Here is a 17,648-nt window from a genome sequence, read left to right on the forward strand (position 1 = left end):
TTGTTTGTTTGTTTGTTTGTACTGAATAGGCTCAAAAACTACTGGACCGATTTTAAAAATTCTTTCTCCATTCGAAAGCTACATTATCCACGAGTAACATAGGCTATATTTTATTTTGGAAAAAAATAGGGTTCCGTAAGATATTTGGGTTTTTCGGACACAAGGTGTAAAAAATCAACCAGAAAAGTTACTTATTTTGCGTACGCTGCCTAAACTATAAAAGATAGAACCATAAAATGTTCTAATTAATTGTAGATCTTATAAATATCTACAAAAAAGTCCGCGACACACTATACCCATCTATGTCGAGTGAGGCACAGCAACCATTTTTTTATTTAAAAATCTTGAATTTTTTTTGGACTACATTTAAACGCGTTTATTTTACTCATGCTATTAATCCTTATCAAAATAAATGATTTCATCACTAAGAACAGTTTATGGAGATAATATTTGGTCTTTGAATGATTAAAATTGGACGTTTGGTTTTGAAGTTATGGCGAAATTAAAATATTACGATTTCTGCTGCACGGCCCGTTGTATTATATAAAGAGGTAATGTCGTTAAGTTTGTTTGTAGGGGGTAATCTTTAGAACTACTGAACCGATTTTAAAAATTCTTTCACCAGTAGAAAGCTACATTATTCCTGAGTGACACAGGCTATACGGGATCTTTAAAAACCTAAATCTACGCGGGCGAAGCCGCGGGGATCATATTATATAAAGAGGTAATGTCGTTAAGTTTGTTTGTAGGGGGTAATCTTTAGAACTACTGAACCGATTTAAAAATTCTTTCACCAGTAGAAAGCTACATTATTCCTGAGTGACATAGGCTATACGGGATCTTTAAAAACCTAAATCTACGCGGGCGAAGCCGCGGGGATCAGCTAGTATTATATAAAGAGGTAATGTCGTTAAGTTTGTTTGTAGGGGGTAATCTTTAGAACTACTGAACCGATTTTAAAAATTCTTTCACCAGTAGAAAGCTACATTATTCCTGAGTGACATAGGCTATACGGGATCTTTAAAAACCTAAATCTACGCGGGCGAAGCCGCGGGGATCAGCTAGTATTATATAAGAGGTAATGTCGTTAAGTTTGTTTGTAGGGGGTAATCTTTAGAACTACTGAACCGATTTTAAAAATTCTTTCACCAGTAGAAAGCTACATTATTCCTGAGTGACATAGGCTATACGGGATCTTTAAAAACCTAAATCTACGCGGGCGAAGCCGCGGGGATCAGCTAGTGAAAAATAATTAGCGAAATCGGTTCAGCTGTTCTCGAGATTTGCGATCACCAACACATTCAGCGAATAATTTTTATATATAGAGATTATAACTTTAATAATAGTAGATTCTACAACAAGGGCATACAAGCCATTTTATCGGAGACGTTTCTTCACCTTGCCTTCAGCTCGGGCAGATATTATTTAAGTCGTGGATAAAAGGTGTTTTATGTCCGAGTACACTCTGCTTTCACTTCGATTGCGAGGAAAAGAAAAGCCATTTCATAATGTTCCCCCACTTGGTATAGTTATCTTACCTTGAAAATTAAAAATACTAATTATTCGGGTTTTCGGATTTATTCCTTTACTTACGCTATAAGACCTACCTACCAAATTTTATGATTCTAGGTCAACGGGAAGTACCCTATAGGTTTTCTGGACAGACACGACGGACAGACGGACAGACAGACAACAAAGTGATCCTATAAGGGTTCTTTTTTCCTTTTGAGGTATGAAATCCCTAGAAACTATAATTTATTGTTCTCGTTATAATAATTAATCAATTATTATTAATTGCTTCATTCAATAAGTTAACATTAAAATAAAGTAAGATATAAAGCTGCATATTTATCGAAATTTATTTTCTTTTTCAACAATTAAAATACTTAATTTTTTTTCTATAGATACAGCTAGATTTTTAATAATTAACTATGCCGCAAATTGCTATTGCGCTGGAACCATGTCTCATTAACATCGAAATGACGTCATTTGACGTATATTTTGAGTAAAAACATATCATCAGCTCGAAACTTCAGTCTAGTGCTGACGTCACGTGGCGGCCACGCGTATTAGCAATTTGCGGGACTTATACACATCCATATTTTAAAAATTACATACAAATTCGTTCGCTTGTGCACAAACTATATACAAAATACCTCAGTGTTTACTCACCTTTGAGTAAATAACATAATATGACGGCCATAATAATAGTAATATGACATAAGTTGCATTGGCACAATTCGTTTTCATAGAAAATCGTGCTAATAAAAACCGAATGTACACCAAAGAAGTACACATCTTAATGCTTGAATTTTTTAAATACAAGAAAAACAGTACGCTTATTACGAGATTTTATGTCTCACCAACGTTGATAGTATTCGAGTGTCGAAACACTTCCGCGTTATTGTAAACTGGATCTTAACTGCCTTGTTTTAAAGCTCAAGTTTGTCTACACATCTACATCCAGCGCTTCAACCGGTAACGTTGCAAAATTAAAATCAGTGGCATTGAATTTTTGACTTCAATTCAAGGCTCTTTAGTTCCATTTTACTTTGACGTTATTGTGTTTCGACTCTCGAATTTTACAACGCAACGTTGTACGTAAAATCTAAGCGTACAGAGGCTCGTGCTGTCTCGCTCATAATTCGCGCGTACAAAACATGGCGCGGAGGCAACAACCAATAGCGGACGGACGCGCGCTATGATTGGCTGAAATATATTCAAGCCATTCAAGAATAATATTTCTGCGCAAGTATATCAGCATAACTTATAAAAGTGGTGGTAGTACTGTACCCACCTTTGGGTAAAACGATATCTAAAGGTACTGATAGACTTGAGCATTCACTTGCAATGAGCATTCGTGCGAATGTTACATCACAGAAAAATACGAGAACATTTTAGCGAGCATTCTATCGAGCGTTCTGGCGAGCATTTTTGACCGACTTCAAAAAAAGGAGGAGGTTCTCAATTCGTCGGAATCTTTTTTTTTTTTTTTTTATGTATGTTCCCCGATTACTCGAAAACGCCTAGACCGATTTTGAAAAAATTTTTTTTGTTTGAAAGGGTATACTTCAAAGTTGGTCCCATTTCAATTTGGTGAAGATCTGATGAACATCTTCGAAGATAGATACTGGAACTCCTCAACGGATAAGAGTAAATTGCTCGCGATCAGTGTAATAGCTTAGTAAACAGTAGACTTTTAACCAGTAATAGCATAATTCCATGGGGCCACTAAAAATTGTGAAATAAAAATTTTTACAAAAAAAATAAAAACCGACTTCGTTACACAAACACTAAAAATTGAAAAATAATTTAATTTATTACCGAATATATTATGTATACAAGAGTTAATATAGTTCCATAATAATATTTTTTGGGGTCGGTGCCAATGAGGTGCCATGGTGGAGTCCCATAAAAATATGAAGTCTAGACGATTCGCGCAGCTAAAGCTAATTGGCACCGGCACCAAAAAGTATTATTATGGAACTATATTAACTCTTGTATACATAATATATTCGGTAATAAATTAAATTATTTTTCAATTTTTAGTGTTTGTGTAACGAAGTCGGTTTTTATTTTTTTTGTAAAAATTTTTTAGCGAACAGATTTGCATCTAAGACGAAACAGATTAGTTGGCCACCATCTTCTATTTTCCTTTTTTTTTAACATAACCAATGAGTATAAATGCAGCACACGCGACCGTCAAGTCTGATATCTTCATGAAGAATTGACGAGCATCGAATAGAGCGTTCGCTAGAATTCTCAAGATGTTCGTAGCAATATTTGGCGTATGCTTGGCTCGGCTCGTTGTTCAGTTCGACAAAATAAAAACGGCGAATGCTCGATGTTCTGTTACAAGTGAATGCTTAAGTCTATCAGCACCTTAAGAGGTTGCTTCAAAATATGACGGCCCGAAGTTGTTCTATTTCGCGAACACCGTTTCGCTATGTTGTGTAACTGCACACGTGCACTTTGGTTTAGTGTGCGTGGTTTTACGTTACGTTACGCACACAAATGCGTTAACGTTTATGTACACTTACTATAGTAGGGCCATTACGAACGTGCAAACTGGGTCATTTTATCGAACCTCTCGCTTGTACAATACATGTGTAATTCAACTAGATGGCGCTGTTCAATCGATAACATTTTTATGACGTAGTCCCGAACAAATGTAACGCCGACAGTACTCGCACTAACGGAGTTTTCTGCAATCTGGACTATATATATAGAAGTTTCAAGATACAACCGTCGCGCGTCGGCCCAGCTGGCGCTACCGAGCACAACCAACCCCTCGCCCGGTGGGAGAATCTCCCTTTGGTACGGTCGAGCCTGCACATCGCTCCCGTACACATGCCTTATGGAACTGGAACCCGATGCTCTGGTGTTGACGTTGTGTGTAACAGCAACAAAAGGATTTGTCGATAGCCGATTATAAAAAGCGCCCATACATTGTACCTGCGTCTACTTCCTGCGTCCGAATACGCCCTTTATCAATAACGATTTCTGTGGCATTCTCACAACCCTTGATCGTAATGATTTATGACTCAGTTCGCACGTCCGTAATAGCCTTAGTATAACAACCAAAGTTGTATTCTGCATTCTGCATTCTACAGGATATATACCGGAGAGTGTGCCCAAGTTCTTTTTGAGCTGGTTCCTCCTTCATCTTTCTACTATCATACCGCAAGGTATTGCCAAGGTCTGTACCCGTACGTACTCGAAATTCCACGGTCACGTACCTACGAAGCAAGATTTGCCTCCTCGTTTCTAATTAGAACCGCTAGAATATGGAAAGCACGTCCGGCATCAGTTTTTCCCTCCAATGGGGATGATGACTACTTATGTCAAAAATAAATAAAATTATTCCTTAGGAATTATAAAATAAAGAAATCTTCGGAAATCCACGTCCGCTAACATCATCATTTTAAATGATAAGTTACGTCACATCACGTCAAACGTTTATGATGTCACATCTATGTATTTCATACTAAGCGAGCGTTTTGATGTTTGATAAAAAGTCGCCGATTTGACAAGATCATCATCTCTATTTTAATATGGGTACCTTCAAGTCAAGAGTGAATAGCCATCGTCTAGGCAAGCACGCTTTATCTTAGGCTGCATCATTACTTGCCAGCAAGTCTGATTGCAGCCACGCGCTGGTTCATAAAAAAAGCTTAGCTTAGCTTCTCATAGCTTTAGTTTTCAGTACGTAATTAATTATCACCACTACATTATCATATTACAAATAAAACTTTTTTTACCATCAGTCAGCGTAACATGTTACCTATTCTGAATAAATAATTTGACTTTGACTTTGACTTTGAAAACAAAAAGTCAAGGCCGAGCGGTCATCATGAAATAGAACAACTAAGTATACCAGTCGTTATTTATTAAGCCGGCGCTTCACGTTTGTGACAAACAACAAACACCACAGCAGGCTTGCCTGCCAATTGGAACGCTCCAAAGCGTTGGCAAGCATACGCAGAGGCGGATTATCCTTAAGGCAAACTAGGCACGTGCCTAGGGGCGCGAGGTTACGAAGGTGCGCGCGCGATCATGTAGAGTTCAATTACCTGGCCTACCTAATTATCCCTACTAATATAAAGTATATCTTGGAGTGACCGAAACTGCCTCTTCTTTAATATTGCAATGCGTCATGACGTGATGTTCTTCACTAGTTAACATAAATAGTATTATCACCAACTACCAGCTATGCAATGAGACAATTTCTTGTTCTTTAGAAGTTAGTTTGTACAATTTGCTTAGGGCGCTCTGGACATTAATTAATCCGCCTCTGAGCATACACAAGCACCCGTCCACACGCTTGCTGTTTGCTGTTTGTCACAAGCGTCTGGCGCCGGCATTACATGTAATCTTCGGTTATCTGCTCAACAGTTTCTGGATCTCATTCAAGTTCTTGCCCTTAGTTTCGGGAACGAATTGGTACGTGAACCAGAAAGCGACTACACAGGACGCGGAGAAAATCCCGAACGTGACGTCACCGCCCAGTACTTTGACCATGGTGCCGAAACATGTGGCGATGCCGAAGCCGATGAGCCACGCGGTCGTCATGGAGACTGCGGAGCCCGTGCTGCGCGCGTTGCCTCTGAACATCTCGCCTACTAGCGCGCTAGGCATGGGGCCGAAACCTGGAAAAGTAAAATTCGCTATAGGTAACATCAAACAATTAATTTCTAAGGCTGCGTACCCGAAGGCAAACGGGATCCTAGTATAGTCCGAGACAGGTTGAAATGGCAATTGGGGTATGAAGTGGGGCGTCCCCACCCCGATTACCATCTCGACCTGTGGGGTACTATAATGTTTCCATCTCTCAGCCTGATTTCACTGCTCGTCCGTTAAGCCAATTTTGACGAAAGTCACAGAGCTAGTTTGCAACCCAGGGATGGACAGGCTACATTTTTTCCCGAACAATCAAAGAGATGCCAGAGGATTCTTAAGATTTAAGTAACTAAGGTTCATAAAAAGACTTTACTTTAGAACCTTAAACCATAAGGCTCCGCGTTAACGGGCCACCGACCACAGCCACCGGACCTGTCGCGCGCCACGTTCTTTGGTAACGCACAAACGAAAGTGGTCGATGGCCGCTACAATGAGGAAGTTTCAAGGCAACGTTCGATAAAATTTTCATAGGTGGCGCTAAGTTACTAACACCACTAAAAGCGAAAAATAATATAGATATAGGTATTATTTTTCGTTTTTAGTGGTGTTTTATTATAGCGCCTATTATAATATATTTATATATAATTTAGCGCCATCTATGAAAATTTTATCGAACGTTGGCTAGAAACTCATTCCTCATTTGTAACACTCTCCTACTGCATGTAGCGAGCGGCCGCCACCGGTGGCGTGTCGCGGATACTAAGTCGCGACTGGATGCCATTCGCTACACGTGTGCGGTGATCCCATACAAAACGTGTTAAAAATCATCACGCGTCAGTACGCGACAGAAAATATAGTACATCGATCTTTAGAAAGACATAGCGGTTTCGTAAACAGTTGTCTCTGTCGACCTACAGAACATCACATTTAGGTATAATTTGACAGAGACAACGCTCTACAAAGCCGAAATCTCATTCTAAAGGTCGATGTACTATATTTCTTGCCGGCTACTTTAAACAGCTTGTCGCCAGCCACCGGTGCCTGCTATGTTCCGTGGGCCGTGGCCCATTTGCAGTTTGCACGGAGCCTTAACGTGTACTACAAACTACTAAGTAACTTATACTTAACTAGCTGACCCGCCCCGGCTTCGCTCGGGTGGAATTTAGAAGTTCGGCGTGGGGGTAGAATTTTCAAAAATCCTGAAATTGGTCCCTCCAAATTTAATGTCTCTAGGACCAGCGGTTTAGGCTGTGTGTTGATATATAAGTCAGTCAGTCAGTCAGAACTTTTATATATAGAAGATTTACCAATCTCGTAGGAAAAGAAGTACATAATAAGCGCAGCTAGAGGCAGCCATCCCACTTCTGCAATCACTTCGCTCTCGATCCTCGACAAATAGAAGTATGTTCCGAGGGTAGACTGAAAATAGATAAAATACTTAATTACATAAGAGCTTTTTGACCTCATTCCACCCTCATTTTTCTACAACCGCACCGCGCGCCACCGTAAGGAATTTCACCCTCACCACCTGGGTGTCTGGTGCACTTCGACCGTCCGCTGTGCCAGATCCTTCTTTCCACGCACATGCAAACTGTGGAACCAACTCCCATCGGCGGTGTTCCCACTAGATTACAACATGGGGTTATTCAAGGGGTACTGATACAAGCTGAGTGGCCTACCTGTTCGAGGTGTTGCACTGCTGTACAGGACGATATTGCCTACACCATGTACCACCTATATACCTCGAATAAACATTATTCTATTCTATTCTATTCTATTCTTGATAATAAGGGTACTGATAATAAGGGTACTGATAATAAGGGTACTGATAATAAGGGTACTGATAATAAGGGTACTGATAATAAGGGTACTGATAATAAGGGTACTGATAATAAGAATATTGATAATAAGGGTACTGATAATAAGGGTACTGATGCACTTAACACAGTGTGTGATTTGTGAAGTCTGCCAATCCGCATTGGCCTACTCGTGTGGCGTAAGTCTATTGGGCATAATATACTCACTAAACTGAGAGCACAGAATGCAGTAGAGACGAGCAGCAATATCCTCCGTCCCGCTCTCTCCACCACAAAAGGCGCCACGCTGCTTGCTATCAATCTTGTCGCACCGATTATAATAGTTGCTAAGTCTGGCCTGAAAATAGTAAAATTTCATCTTTGAAGCGAAAAACTAGTCAAGTGCGAGTCGGAGTCGCACACGATGGGTAGACCATCGTATAGAAATAACATATTTCTTGACGTAACCACAAATTCACGGTTTTTGGATGTTTCCCTTTACTTGTGATATACTCATAAGACATTGCTACCTGCAAATTTCATGATTTTTGGTCAACTCGAAATACTATAGGTTTTTATTCACGAGTCTTGACAGACACGACGGACAGACAGAGAACGAAGTGATTCTGTTAGGGTCCCTTTTTTCTCAGGAGATATTAAGAACCCTATTAACAGTTGCGCTCAAACAATTGACCTATGTCAAACTCCGGGAAAAGTTCCAGAAGTTACCTATTACTGCTAGTAGAAGTGAAGGCTGGACCCAGAAACCTCACTATAGTTGGGCCAATATGAATGTGCGAACCATGAACAGAGTCATAATAAATCATAACGATCGGGTTGTGAGAATTCCGCAAATGTCGTTATCGATAAAAGGATGCCGTTCAGACGGAGCTGGTAACTAATTTTGTATTTCCTTGCTCTTTATAACCTGTTATCGACCTTCGACAAATCTTTTTTTCTGTTACACACAACAGTAGAGAGTAAGAGCGAGCGAGAGGTCTGACAAAAATGATTTATGACCCCGTTCGCACGTTCATAATGTCCCAACTATAGTGTGTTTTATAAGTTTTGGATTGACAAAGTCCCGCGGGGTGATTACGTAAAACGTTGCAGTAGCGACAGCAACGCGACAGCAGTACCTAGCAATCCGACAGTTCACTTGCTGTCTCTCTTCTTCTTCTTATTTTACTTTGTGGCTATTGCTATCTCTCTCTAGCCGGACGTTTGACAGAAATGATCTCAATAGCTCAACCGGTAAAGGAGTGGACTGAAAACCGAAAGCTCGACGGTTCAAATCCTGCCCGTTGCACTATAATTGTCGTACCTACTCCTAGCACAAGCCTGACGCTTAGTTGGAGAGGAAAGGGGAATATTAGTCATTTAACGCGGCTAATATTCTTTATATATAAAAAATTATCGCGAGAGTTACCCCTGTCGCAAGCCTGTCGCGAGATACGTAATCACCCCGCCGGACTAACTGACTCACTCCAAATAATATTACTTATGTTAATTTGTAGAACAGAACTTGTAAAACAGCCTAATTTTCGAGTAAATTAATTCATTACATAAATTACATTAACATAGCCAGTCTTCTCTGAGATTTGTTGCTAAGTTCACAACTCAATGTTATAAGCAGATTTCTTCAATGATAGATAGAATATAAAATTGTTGTTGGGAAAAACAACAACTCTACTGGATTGTTACAGAGTATCGAAACTCAATTTAATAAACTGAAACTATCTATAAAAAATAAAAAATAAACCAGAAAAATGGTAGTTGTGAAAAACAACACTGTTGCAACTCCGTTAGTATGTTGTAGAGTACACAAGCATAATGCATATTTAAATCAGGTAGTACTAGTGACTCCACTAACTTTAGACCGATATCTGTACTACCCACTTTTAGTAAAATCTTTGAAAAATTGATTTTAACTCAACTGTTAAATTTTTTCAATATAAATGACTTATTACACACCAAACAGTTTGGTTTTACACGGGGTCGCTCAACAACCGATGCTGGTGTTGAGTTAATACTAAATATATTTGAAGCCTGGGAGAAATCACGTGATGCGCTTGGCGTTTTCTGTGATCTACCCAAGGCTTTCGACTGCGTTGCTCATGAAACATTGGTCGCGAAATTGCACCATTATGGAATTAGGGGTGCAGCATTGGAATTGATGAGTTCTTACCTAAATAATAGAATACAAAAGGTAGACGTGAATGGAAAGCGATCTCCCGGATCCGTTGTAAAAATAGGGGTCCCACAAGGTTCTATTTTGGGACCTTTTCTGTTCCTCATTTACATAAATGACCTTCCTTACCTCGGTAAGGACAATTACGGGATAGTCTTGTTTGCTGATGATACATCACTTTTATTTAAAAACAATCGATATTTAACAACTTTTGATGAAGTAAGCAATTCTCTCACCAAGGTAGTACAGTGGTTCGAAGCTAATAACCTGCTTCTCAACGGGAAAATGACAAAGTGTATTAAATTCACACTACCAAATGTTAAGCAGGTGAAAACCACTGTGCAACTTAATAATGAGGAATTGGATTTAGTGGATACCGCTATTTTCCTAGGAATAACGTAAGATGCAAAACTTCAATGGGGCTCTCATATAAATAACTTATCGAACAGACTTAGTTCTGCCGCATATGCAGTAAAAAAGATTCGCCAGTTGACAGACATAGAAACGGCGAGACTAGTATATTTTAGTTACTTTCACATCATTATGTCATATGGTCATATTATTATGGGGTAGTGCTGCTAATATTAATTCTATTTTTGTGCTGCAGAAAAAGGCTGTTCGAGCCATATATAGTATGGGACCACGAGAGTCGCTGAGAACTAAATTTAGAGAAGTTAAAATTATGACAGTGCATTATCAATATATTTTTGAAAATTTATTGTACGTCCATAAAAACATAAATAAGTTCAAGAAAAAAAGTGACTGTCATAATGTAAATACTAGAAATAAAAATAAGCTTGTAATGCCCACCTCCAGGCTAAGTAAAGTTAGCAATTCATTTATTGGAAAATCTATAAGATTTTATAATAAGCTTCCAGAAGACATATTGGAGATGTCTCTCAACAAGTTCAAAGTTTTCATAAAACGTAAACTAATTGAACATTCCTATTACAATGTAAAGGATTATTTAAATGATAAGCAAGCTTGGGAATGAGTTGCTTAACGGATTGTGATAGTTCTATAATTTTGTAAAGTGGTGATAATAAAAACAATACCCGGCTGAGTTTGTTGTGGGCTCTTCTCAGACCTGGGCGCGTTTGGAACCCTCGTAGCTTTAGTTTTAAGTTTGCGAAATAATTATCACCACTATATCTTAGAAATCCAACATCTGACTTTCAAAAAGAGTTATTAATTACCTATTTTGAATAAATCATTTGATTTTGACTTTGACTTTGAATGTGATAAGCAGAGGTTTTTTAATATGTTTTTGCAATTATTAGCTAGAGAGACTTAAAATAAAGTCTTATTACACGATTCAGGGTACTAGCTGAAAATCAGCGCTGTATGTTCTTGTGCATCAAGGCATACAGCATAATGCTGAGCTGGGACCCTTTTTCGGGTTGAACCATAGATGACAGTTTGTTCCAGCGCTTCATTTGCTTGAAGCACGGCGGGCTTATACTCAGGTGGAAAAAGCGCCGGAATAACCAGCTAGTTATAAGGTGTGATGTGTGGCACAGTTTGGAAAATAAACGTCTTTCTTTCTTATTACTACAGGAAAATACCTATATCTTCCTGCCCTTATCCTACGCTATGTGGGGTCGGCACAACATGTCTTCTTCCACTCGCTTCTGTCATCCGTCAACGCACTATCCACCCCTTTAACACGCGCCATATCCTCTTTCACGCAATCTTTTCTTTGGTCTTCCTCTCCCCTTTTTCCCTTCCACATACATATTTACAGAAAATAACATATTATTAGAAATATTATACCTTATAGAAGAGCCGGCAGTTTTAAAAATTGTTGTTGCAAAAAACAACACGGCCGCAACTCCACTGGTTTGTTGCAGAGTACACAAACTCAATGTTATGAACAATGATTTTCTGTTGGCTTTCACAGTGAATATCTTGATCCACGCCTTCCAGCTGTTAGCCTCGCCTGGATTAGTACCCTTGACTGAGTCAAAAACGTTTTCCAAATCATCCAAACGGCCTAAAGAACGGAGGACTTTTTTGGCTTCCATTTCTTTCCCTGTGGACAAAAATATTGGAATAAAGATTTCTGTTTACACATCTTCGAGGAGGATTGCGTGTCTATGTGGGGACGCCCCGCACACCCGCACAGCCCCCGCAGATAGCGCGGATGACGTGCGGGTGTACTGGGCGTCCCCTGCCTGACGCCCCGATTGCCATCTCAACCTGTCGTGTACTATACCTATGTGGTTGTCAGTTCATAGGTTTTCTTATAATTGCTAAAGGACTCATTAAATTTTGACAAATGAGAGTCGTTAGTCGTTGAGAGCTCTCAGTTAGCGTATTTTTCAGGGAACTTAGCAACTGACAATTTTATTTACTTACTAGCTCAAGCCTGTGATTTCGTTGGCGTGGAAATTGGAATACACATATTTTAAACCCCTTTGATGAATTTTCAAAAATAACATGGACATAAACGAGAATTTGTAGAATTTGAATTGATAGAATTTGTTTTATAGTATCATGTAGTGATATAAACAAGAAACAAAGTAAGAACCACTACAAAATTAGACTGTTATTTTCCTCAATGACTCTTAAAAGTCACTAATAAATTCTGTACAGTTTTTTATTTGCTTAGAAATGAATTCAATAGGTAACGAAAATGATCATATAATTTTTTGACTGCCAATATCGATGGTTAGATTGAATAATAATTAAGAAGTACATATTTTAGGATTACGTTCTTAAAAATTAAAAAAAAACTTGCTCTCACACAATCAGTGATGCGTAAAAATTCCTAACCAAAATTAAAATCCATACTTCCATACTAATATTATAAATGCGAAAGTGTATCTGTCTGCTAGCCTTTCACGGCCCATCCGTTCAACCGATTTTGTCGAAATTTGGTACAGAGATAGCTTGCATCCCGGGAAAGGACATAGGCTACTTTTTATCCCGGAAAATCGAAGAGTTCCTATGGGATTTTTAAAAACGTAAATCCACGCGGACGAAGTTGCGGGCATCATCTAGTTGTAAATAAGTAGCACAAATGCAAGCACGCATATTAAGTTTTTATTAAAGTTTTTACCGAGTGATTTCAGCAGTATGACAGTCAGTCAATTTATTCTTTTTAGGATTCCGTACCCAAAGGGTAAAAACGAAGCCCTATTAATGTCACTATGCCGTCTGTCTGTCTAACCGCGTGTTACAGGTCTAGCGGCCATCTTGAAGTTTTTATTATACAGCTGCACTGGCGAACTTCGTACCGCCTAATAGTCGATTCAATTTTTTTTAATTTTTTTTTATTCAGATACAAGTTAGCCCTTGACTGCAATCTCACCTGATGGTAAGTGATGATGCAGTCTAAGATGATAGCGGGCTAACCTGGAAGGGGTATGGCAGTTTTTATTAAACCCATACCCCTTTGGTTTCTACACGGCATCGTACCGGAACGCTAAATCGCCTGGCGGCACGGCTTTGCCGGTAGGGTGGTAACTAGCCACGGCCGAAGCCTCCCACCAGACCAGACCAGAAATTTAGAAATTATAAAATTCCAAACCCCTGCCAGGAATCGAACCCGGGACCTCCCACTAATAAGACCACAGCGCTCACCACTGCGCCAGGGAGGTCGTCAAAATTTTTAAATTTTTAAATTTTTCTCACCGTAAAAACCATCCTCGTACTTCAAGGAATATTATAAAAAAAGAATTAGCGAAATCGGTGCAGCTGTTCTCGAGATTTGCGATCAGCAACACATTTAGGGATTCATTTTTATATATAGAGATAGGTATTTGTTGTTATAGCGGCAATAGAAATACACATTCAACGTCCTTCGTCAAAACTAGATTTTATTGGTTTTTTTTTTCAGATAAAAGTAGTTTTGACTGGATAACAGCTTTGACTATAACTTAGAATCATCGGTGATCGGCAAATTATTATGCAAATAAGTTTTGTATGGATCGATTGATAAAATTTTCCTATTTGTTTTGGTTATTTGCGAGTAAGTGCTGTTTGAGAATTTCGTTTGCATATTAAGCAGTTTGTTTTTAATTATTTTAGCCATTTCGATAGGTCTTTAATAGCGGTAGGCGGCTTCGCTAGTAATTGCTGTCGCTAAGTTGTGAAATACTTTACCATTTACTTACATAATAATAGGTATTATCTATATTGATTTATGTAAATGATTATATTACAATAAAACTTAAAACTAGTCTTATCTTATTACTTCACAAATTATGGCTGCGTGGAATGGTGGTTCCATTGGATCAGAGGTTCTATGGAAAAACGTTTGTTTTAAAAAGTTTCCTTTAAGAGCAGGTTTGCAAACTTACGCTCAGCCATACGAACGAAGCCATTGCGTGGCTATTTATTGTAATTTAGAGTGATGTTTATAATTTTTTTATGCTTGATCAAATAAATGGATTGTTACCAAAACTATACAAATAGATTTGTTAAAGAACGTAGTTTATTTTGATAAAAATTTTTGGTTGAATTTATGTTTTATTCAATACAAAAAGTTGTCTTAAACTACCCACATAATTCTTGAAAATTGGCAACAATTCTTTTTTTACCCAGTAGTGTAATTAAAAATCCATATTCTAGTACCTACATTATAAGTCAATAAGACTATATTTCTGATATTTTGGTATTTTTTTCCAGTAAATTTTATGATTTTCAAGGACATATTATGGGCTTCAAAGTTGAGTCTGTTATTTATTTAATTAAAACGGTGCGGGAGATTGGACACTACAAAATAGATTTTGTAAATATGATCCTTTAGTTTGGCTCGTCTTGGCGTCTGGCGTCTGATACATTAAATGTCAATACGAAAGATTGATTTATTTTAAACATGTATAGGTATTTAATTATATTATGAAAGTTCGTCCTATGATGGTATATTTGAAATCTTAGAATTTCATAGTTCAAGCAATAGCTGGCCCTTAAAAAAAAAAAACAACAAACCTTTTATAGCGTAATAAACTGGAGATTCTGGTATGAAATAGATCCCGATCACATGTAAAATGTTGATGCCTAGCACGGCGTAACCCGTGCCTGCGTACGATACTACGGACCCCACGGCGTATGCGGCCAGGGTCCCCGCAATACCAACAATTGAAGTCGACGTCAAAAGAATGCCGCGGATGTGAGTTGATCTGTAATAAGTTAAAACTTTTAAGTCTAAGTACGTACTAACTTAAATAAAAATCTGTTTTAGAATGCACAAGTGAAGCCCTTTCATATTATGATACCCCACTTGATATAGGTAATTATCTTACTTCGAAAGTTGAAAATAGCAATATTTGTTTATGACCACAATTTAATTTTTTTTTGTGCGATGTAACCACAAATTCATGGTTTTCAGATTTTTCCTCGAATGTCTGCTACGAGACCTACCTACCTGCCAAATTTCATGATTCTAGGTCAACGGGAAGTACCCTGTAGGTTTCTTGACAGACCGACAGACAGACAGACAACAAAGTGATCCTATAAGGGTTCCGTTATTCCTTTTGAGGTACGGAACCCTAAAAAGGAGTGATGTACCTATTTATTCGACCCGTATACAGGATGTAACCAGAACGCTGGCAAAAATAAAGACAGTTGATAATACTGATGATTACTTATATCAATCACCCCACAAAAATAAACACGAAAGAAATATATTAATAAATCCTATAATTATTTTATAAAAGTGTACGATATATTGCATATAAGTAAAACATCTGACTGACGCTAGAGGTCAACGAACGTTGCGTAAGTAGTCCACTCGGGGTCAATGCCGCGTCGTAGATGGGGCATTGACCCGAGATTTTCAAGCTATACATTGCGGGTTTGAAAAATACTAAATCACTAAAACTACAAAATGAGGCAAATAATTGTTGGTATTGGATTGTGTTTAGGTGGTATAACAATAACGCTAAGTTTTTGCTAGCGTTCTGGTTACAAGTTACAACCTGTATAATATCGTAATTATCTCTAAAACTAAACCAGTTTTTTCGTGAAGACTCTGGGCCATGGAGGCTTAGTGCTAAAAAATGAGACATTTCACCGCGATTAATAGCCTCATCTGGTGACAGAAGGACTGGCTCATTTTTTGCGCAAAGGATCAGCCTGGATGTGGCTGTCCAGGGCGGAAATGCAGCCAGTATTCTTGGCACCATTCCACGCAGGCATGATTTGTATAGATAAAGTTAGCTTTAAGTTCCATTGTAATATTTTGATTGTAACTGATTTATGAAACCGAAACAAATAAGTCCAAATTATTATACAATACACCTATCCTGCCATAATATGCCATCAGAGAGTTCCAATGTCTTGGCAAATTTTGTTTTGGACTAATCGTACTGGTTATTATTTCTAATGATTGCCTAGGCCAATCATGATATGCCAGTATTTCAACCTTGGACTATAACATAATAAATAACATACCCTGTACGGAATCGAAAAAGATATGAAATGCCAAAAGGGCAGAAAATAAAACTTTCAATTGAGCGTGATAGCCTGAGGAAGTGTAGGAAAGTGGAATAGTATTCCCTCAAATATTTCAAAAGTTGACGATAGAATATTAAAAAAGTTTTATCCACGATTCCTCTCACGTCCGTAAACCGAGTCATATGTATATTTATTGCTAAAGGTGGAGTTCCTAGCGACGCGAAATTTCCGCGACTTTTTAACATTACTTTTAACTCTAAGTACTTCTCACACTGATACACAGTCGAACAGTCTTACAACTATATACAATATCTGTCACCGGCTGTACTCACTTATTTAGTCGACGTTAGCCCGACTAGTTTAGAGCGGCACGCGCAGCTCACAGTCTCAACCGCGACGCGTGCGCGAACTGACTCCCTTGAAAAAGGACCCCGGATGGGTTCGAAACTAGTCGGGCTAACGTCGACTAAATATGTGAGTACAACCGGTGACAGATGTTGTATATAGTGGAAATCACTCAAGATAGTTTAAACGCTAAAATTTAAGGACCTATGCAGTAACATTTAAGGATCTATGCAGACGGTCTGCATTTGGACCGGAAGATAAATAATTTTCAAAAATGCAATTTGAATGCGCTGAAATGACATAACTGATTTGCAACTACCCACTGACTTTGCAGTCCTGCACGCCAGTACTGAACTGCACACAAACTGCAAGCGGACTGGAGGCGATATAATACACCCTACTCTGATAACACAAATGTGGTACCATTGTCGCAACAAATGCGCATTGGTACTCCACTTTAAGGTAAGAATCCATTATAAGAATTTATACTCACGCAATTTCACCGACGTAGACAAGATTGCTGACCGTCACCATTCCCATACCGATGCCACTTATGATTCGTATCGCGTACACCATTGCCACGTTTTTCGTAACTATTATTAAGATGATTGCTACCAAATTGAGTAGCCCTCCGAAGAAAAGACATGGCTTTCGGCCTATGACATTAGAAAGGTAACTTGGAATATATGGACCTAAAAACGAAATTAGGTGATAAATATAATGAATGGGTAACTTTTGATAGAATTGTGGGTTAACCATTAATTTCATTCATAATTCATATTATGTATGGAACA

General features: G+C 38.4%; 1 protein-coding gene across 1 annotated transcript in view; it reads right to left on the reverse strand.

The window, feature by feature from the left end:
- LOC117993395 (uncharacterized) overlaps nt 1-17,648 on the reverse strand; it is a 60,576-nt gene that overhangs the window by 9,853 nt on the left and 33,075 nt on the right. The window contains exons 11-16 of the mRNA XM_069507022.1: nt 17,348-17,546; nt 15,043-15,233; nt 11,881-12,139; nt 8,145-8,274; nt 7,428-7,539; nt 5,889-6,149 (exon numbers count right to left, since the gene is read on the reverse strand). Coding sequence (XP_069363123.1) covers nt 5,889-6,149; nt 7,428-7,539; nt 8,145-8,274; nt 11,881-12,139; nt 15,043-15,233; nt 17,348-17,546 — 1,152 coding nt within the window. The remainder of the gene's footprint in view (nt 1-5,888; nt 6,150-7,427; nt 7,540-8,144; nt 8,275-11,880; nt 12,140-15,042; nt 15,234-17,347; nt 17,547-17,648) is intronic.

Source organism: Maniola hyperantus, chromosome 24, assembly GCF_902806685.2.
Source record: "Maniola hyperantus chromosome 24, iAphHyp1.2, whole genome shotgun sequence".
NCBI classification, from domain to species: Eukaryota; Metazoa; Arthropoda; class Insecta; order Lepidoptera; family Nymphalidae; genus Maniola; species Maniola hyperantus.